This window comes from Limulus polyphemus, unplaced genomic scaffold (genome assembly GCF_000517525.1).
Source record: "Limulus polyphemus unplaced genomic scaffold, Limulus_polyphemus-2.1.2 Scaffold4185, whole genome shotgun sequence".
Taxonomy (NCBI): Eukaryota; Metazoa; Arthropoda; class Merostomata; order Xiphosura; family Limulidae; genus Limulus; species Limulus polyphemus.
The window spans coordinates 58,191-64,603 of record NW_013669795.1 but is presented as its reverse complement, the minus strand read 5'-3'; the positions used below and the strand labels follow the sequence as shown (position 1 = coordinate 64,603).

Here is a 6,413-nt window from a genome sequence, read left to right as displayed (position 1 = left end):
CCACTTGTCTCTACCCTTTCCTTCTTGGCAGGAAGGATGACAAGTGACTACTTGGTTTTTCCTCCTTCCTTGTTGGCAAGAAGGACGACAAGTGACTACTTGACTCTACCCCTTCCTTGTTGGTAGGAAGGATGACAAGTGATCACTTGACTCTACCCCTTCCTTGTTGGCAGCAAGAACAAGTGACTACTTGTTTTTCCTCCTTCTCCTGATATTGCTGTTCATGCTGGGAGATTTGCCACTCAGTTACGTGACGGAATAGCCAGGCCTTGTCACCCCCACGTTTATCGGAACAGCATGCTTTGGCTTATCACCGCCAGGAGGAAGTATATTTAGATTCTCAACAGATGGCCCCCCTTTTGGACCTGTGGGAGTCTAGTTTGGAACCTGTGATCACTTTAAATGGATCACAGTTTGCTCGGATTTGTCTTACTACTGTCTTGAGGTATTTATCTTTGATCCAACTTTTGTCAGAAGTCTATCAACGTTCCCCTCAACACTTTGAGGATGAGTTGGGGACTTTCCTAACATCTACCTCAGTCAGGTTGTCTTCTTCAGCTCTTTCTCTGGTTTCCTGACTGGTTTGTTGTTGTAATTTATTGAGTAGAGATGCTTTTTTAGAAAATGTTTGTTTACCATCTTCTGTCCTCAGGGAGTTACAGGAAGCTCCTTTTCTCCATCCCATGTTGTTTGCCAGAGTTCCAGAGAAGTTAGAATCATGAATTGATTCAGCTCATTTTCATTCTTTTTTATTGTCGTTGGCTTCTCGTCTTTCTCGCATTAATTTGGGAGTGTTGGATCGTAGTATTTCCTGACCTCATCTCCTTCAGTTCTCAGGTGTATTGTTTCCCACAATAGAGTCTGTCCGTATTCTCAAGGATCTTTGGCTCGGGTGGACCATTGACAATGGTGTCGGTGACTATCCTGTGGGTAGGAAAGCAGTGTGAGCATGATTACATCACTTTCTGGACATCTGGAGTTCTTTCACCCAGGACCCATGGGTTCTCCATGTTCTGGCTTCAGAGCTGGTCATTCAGTTTACATCACTTCCACCATTATCTGTTGCCTTTTCACCTCCAACAGATCCATGGCAAGTAGAACTTTGTTCCCAGGCCATAAGAGACTTGTTAGTCAAAAGGTCAGTAGAGAGGGTCAATCCTGTTCTTCCAGAATTTTATTCCCATTTATTCATTGTACCCAAGAAGACAGAAGATTGGCGTCCAATCATTGATTTGCCTCGACTCAACCAATTTTTAGATCCTCCTCGATTTACAGTGAAATCTTTTCTCAACCTAAGATGACACTTTGCACCAAATTCGATGTTACCGACACTTATCTACATATTCCTATAGTGAAATCATCCTGGAGGTTTCTCAAATTTGTACACAAGGGTCAGGTTCTGCAGTTCAGGGCTCTACCTTTTGGTCTTGCATCAGCACCTTATGTCTTCTGCAGAGTTGTTCTAGCCTTTTCTCGTCTTCTGCATTCCTTGGGCCTGTACACACACCATTATATGGACGACTGGCTCCTTTTGGCACCCTTTCATCAATTAGCAGAACAACACTCAGATTATCCTTTCAGAAGCCATAAAAGTAGGCTTTCTTATCAGACTGAAGAAATCTATTGTCACCGATGCAATATCTCGTTGATCTGGATATGTTTTTCAATACTCACTTAAGTTGTGCTCAATCAACCCCTACCAGGCTTCAAGGAATGGAAAGAGCCATCAGGCTTTTACTTATGTCTCCTTCTACCACTGTGCAGGTGGTTCTCTCTCTTTTGGGGATGTGGGCATCCCTTGAGTCTCTCATTCCTTGGGGGCAAGCACATATAAAGTCCCTTCAGTAGTCACTGCGTGACCAGTGAGTCATGCATTCTGATCCTTTGGATCATCCTGTCTCATTGCTCAGGTGCAACATCGTTGACTGCAAATGGTGGTTGGATTGGAACAACACTACTATTGTGGTAACCATTCCACCACCTCGTCCCGAGATCCATCTGTTTACAGACGCATCTCTTCAGGGATGTGGAGCTTATCTTCAAGGTCAGGAGTTCCAGGGTATCTGGATGGAAGACGAGTCTATCATCCATATCAACATCCTCAAACTACTTGCAGTACACCAGGCAATGGTTCAAGATCTATCTCTCTTGAACGGAAAAATTGTCATGATACATTCCAATAATTCTACTGTGGTATCTCAAATTTCTTATAAAGGAGGCACACATTCTTGAGACCTTTGTTTTTGTACCTTGGAGTGATGAATTTAATTGCAGATTACTTTTCTCGACCCAACCGGATTCTTCTGATGGAATGAATCCTACATTACAAGGTTTTTCAGTGGATTTACTCTCAGTTCAGGTCTCCACTGATCAATGCCTTATAAACTCATTGGAATTTTTAACTGCAATTATTTTGGTCTCTGATACCTCAAGAATTGGCAGAAGATGCATTCAGTCAGGACTGGACAGGTTTACATCTGTATGCCTTTCCTCCAATTCAGCTGTTGTCCCGGGATCTGACTATGGTTTATTCATCTCCCTGTTGAGTTCTTTTGGTTGCACCATATTGGTTAGCTCAAATGTGATTATGCTTCTTCAGTATCTGCAGGAATGTCCACCTCTATCTTTTTCACATTGGCAGTCTCTGTTAAGACAACCTTGATCAGACATTCTCCACCCAGATGTTTGGAAGCTCAATATCCATGCTTGGAAGTTATGTGGTCCTTTCCCCAACATAAGGGTTTAACTTCTAAGGTTTCTCTGTATTTAACTAAATCTCCCTGTAGGCCAACCACAGTTTATCAACAGAAATGGAATACTTATAGTCAGTGGTGTATTAAAAGGAATTTATACCCTCTTCATCATAAAGTATCTACCATATCCCATTTTATGACTTGGGTATATGAGAGGAGTCTTGCTTTGTCTACGGTATCTTTATATAAAGCAGCCTTATCCACTATTTTTCAATATTTAAAATATCAGAAGGTTTTTGAATCCACAGTACTATCAGATCTTCTTAAATCCTTTTGTATTCTTTGACCCAAACGACCTTTTCAGACTTTAATAATGGAGCTCAGGAGTCCTTACTACCTCCACTTTCCAGTCGCTGGGGTGGCAGACAGAGGTTTTTCCTCCTGAGTGTTTGAATGTGTTCCTCTACTCTTGGAGAAGAGGGTGAAGTTGGGGGCCCTCCTACTCAGATCCCTGGATGTTTTTCCCAGATGTCAGTAGGAGTTGCACCAACCTCCGCAGGAGCCTACTCATAATTCTGGTTCAGACTTGATGCAAAGCTATCCAGTTTGTGGATGCATGGACCTTCTCTTTGATCAATGTTGATTTATTATATTGTTCGTGGAAGGAGGTCCACTATCTCCTCATAACTCCAAATGCGAAGTGGTCCCATCCTAGGTCCTTGGTTAAGCACAGGTTCCATGTCCTCTCCATAATTCCAGGGGCAAGCGGAATATTTCTTGCACACTTGGTTGGGGAGTGAGGATGAATGTTCATAATTCCATACTTGATGAGTTCTGTTCCTTTGGTTGTGTACAGCATACACGATCCTATCATTCTGATCCTGGGGTATTGCCTTTTGGACTTCTACACGTGGAGAAGAAAGTTTGTCCACTTCAGTGTTGCTTACTTTCTCTTTGTAATTCTGATGGTGCAAAACACTTCAGTCCATAGCTAGAGGTTGGGATCCAATCAAAAGTATATATATATGTATGTATGTGTGTGTGTGTATATAATATTGCAGTCCAATAGCCCTTAGCCACCAACGTGGGATATAGGTACCACGACCCCTTAATTCCAACCCTGAGTTGTGGAACCTTGGCTATCTTGTTGGGGCTGGCCTGTACTAATGATTATTCATATTCTATTCCACCTTTGTTATAGGAACTGAATTCCTGGTGAAGAGCATATGTGTTCTGGATGTAGTGTGGTTCCCCCACTCTTGTTCCATCTTTATCTTGGTACACTTCTGTTCTATACAGACTCTTTCTGTATGGTTCATGCCTGCACCGGCACCTCCACCTTCTCAATGTGGGATTCTAGCTATAACTGGCAGCAGAGCTAAGTATGTTTTAGAAGTTATAGAATACTTACCTCTGCTGACACTCTAACACCCTACTAAAAACTGGTTTATGTCCTGAAAAAGTGATTACATTATTTGGATGAGGTGCTTATATACAGTAACTAGATAGAGGGCGCATTGAAGCTGGTGGAGAATTTTGCAAATTTGAATTTCCCAAGGGCATTCGAGTGCTACTAACATAAATTACATGTACTACTATATTATATGTACTACTATATATGTGTTAGTGATATAAATTATATGTACTACTATATATGTGCTAGTGATATAAATTATATGTACTACTATATATGTGCTAGTGATATAAATTATATGTACTTCTATATTATATGTGCTACTGATATAAATTATATGTACTACTATATATGTGTTAGTGATATAAATTATATGTACTACTATATGTGCTAGTGATATAAATTATATGTACTACTATATTATATGTACTACTATATATGTGCTAGTGATATAAATTATATGTACTACTATATTATATGTACTACTATATATGTGCTAGTGATATAAATTATATGTACTACTATATATGTGCTAGTGATATAAATTATATGTACTACTATATTATATGTGCTACTGATGTAAATTATATGTACTACTATATATGTGCTAATGATATAAATTATATGTACTACTATATGTGCTAGTGACATAAATTATATGTACTTCTATATTATATGTGCTACTGATATAAATTATATGTACTACTATATATGTTCTAGTGACATAAATTATATGTACTACTATATTATATGTGCTAGTGACATAAATTATATGTACTACTATATATGTGCTAGTGACATAAATTATATGTACTACTATATTATATGTGCTACTGATATAAATTATATGTACTACTATATTATATGTGCTACTGATATAAATTATATGTACTACTATATTATATGTGCTACTGATTTGAATTATATGTACTACTACTTTTTCTGAGTAGAATTATTACACTTTGTATTTACAAGGTACTGAGGGTAAATCATAACAAAAAATATTGATAAAGTAAGATTTCTAACCAGACTAACTGACCTTAAAATATAAGTGTGCAACTAAATTTGAAGTTTTCTTACTGGGTTATATTGCACATGATGTATGTTATACTTTAATAATGAGTCAAAACAACCATTTGAGCTGGTTATTAGTTAATTATTAATGTTTCATTCACAACTTACTATGAGTGATTATCTTGTTGGTAGCATGCACCACCTTACAGAATCGAGAAGTTACTGAATGACCTGAGAGACGGAACGAAGCTGCTCGCACTTTTGGAAGTTTTATCTGGAGAAAGACTGGTGAGAAGTGTAACTTTATCATATCTTTATAAAATATTAATGATCACAGTTCAACTTAATCATTGTCTAATTGTAAGTTGTTAATAAAGATATAAAAGTTTATTTATTCCAAAGTAGTTACTGGACACACAATTTAAGGTAACTAATGATCATGTTAACTCCAATGTAATTACTGGAAGGAAATGCCAAACAATTAATGATCATGTTAACTCCAATATAATTACTGGAAGGAAATGCCGAACAATTAATGATCAATTAATAACGTTTGTTCAATCCCTAATGCATACTAACTACTGAATGAGCAACCTACCAACAAAGTGTTCAGGGGATATTTCTCACATTTAGAAACTTGTGAGCGGGGATTGTCCCTCTCTTGTCGCAAGAAAATTTGTGACACAGGTTTCCATTTTGTTCAAGTTGTATGTTCTAGACATAACAAATACTCATGTGCAATTTAATCTTTATAATGATTTATAAGTCAAGCAGTCGTACAGTTCTTTTTATGCAATGTACAATTTTGTAAAGAAACTATCAGCACCACCATTTCAGTCAGGTCTCAGCAACCAAAGGCCTCTTTGCTGATGTGGGTGTCTGTTGGCAAAAATTGAATAGTCTTTGTAGAATTGTATAAATTTGGACTTTATAGTATTTAAATATTTATTGAAAGTTCAAATACAGTGCCAGTGTTTTTTGTGAATGGAGTCTTTTGTTTTTGTATGTAAAACTTTTTAAAACATTAACAGATATGTGGGTACTTTTTAGGTGCAATGGAAGCTGGTCTCAAGATTTGGCAAAGCCTTTTAATAATGTTAATTCTTGAAGATTATAGAAGAAATCAAAAACGTTTCTGATGAGAGTTTTGTTTAATCTGTTAAACAAGCATCATTGAAGTTGTTGATGAGAGTTTTGTTTAATCTGTTAAACAAGCATCATTGAAGTTGTTGATGAGAGTTTTGTTTAATCTGTTAAACAAGCATCATTGAAGTTGTTGATTAGAGTTTTGT

The 6,413-nt window shown here is 37.5% G+C and overlaps 1 protein-coding gene across 1 annotated transcript in view; it reads left to right on the top strand.

Moving 5' to 3' along the window:
* The window catches only part of LOC106470726 (nesprin-1-like), an 88,675-nt gene that overhangs the window by 26,990 nt on the left and 55,272 nt on the right, over positions 1-6,413 (top strand). Inside the window, exon 3 of the mRNA XM_022399362.1 lies at positions 5,314-5,409. Within this exon, the coding sequence (XP_022255070.1) occupies positions 5,314-5,409 (96 nt within the window). The remainder of the gene's footprint in view (positions 1-5,313; positions 5,410-6,413) is intronic.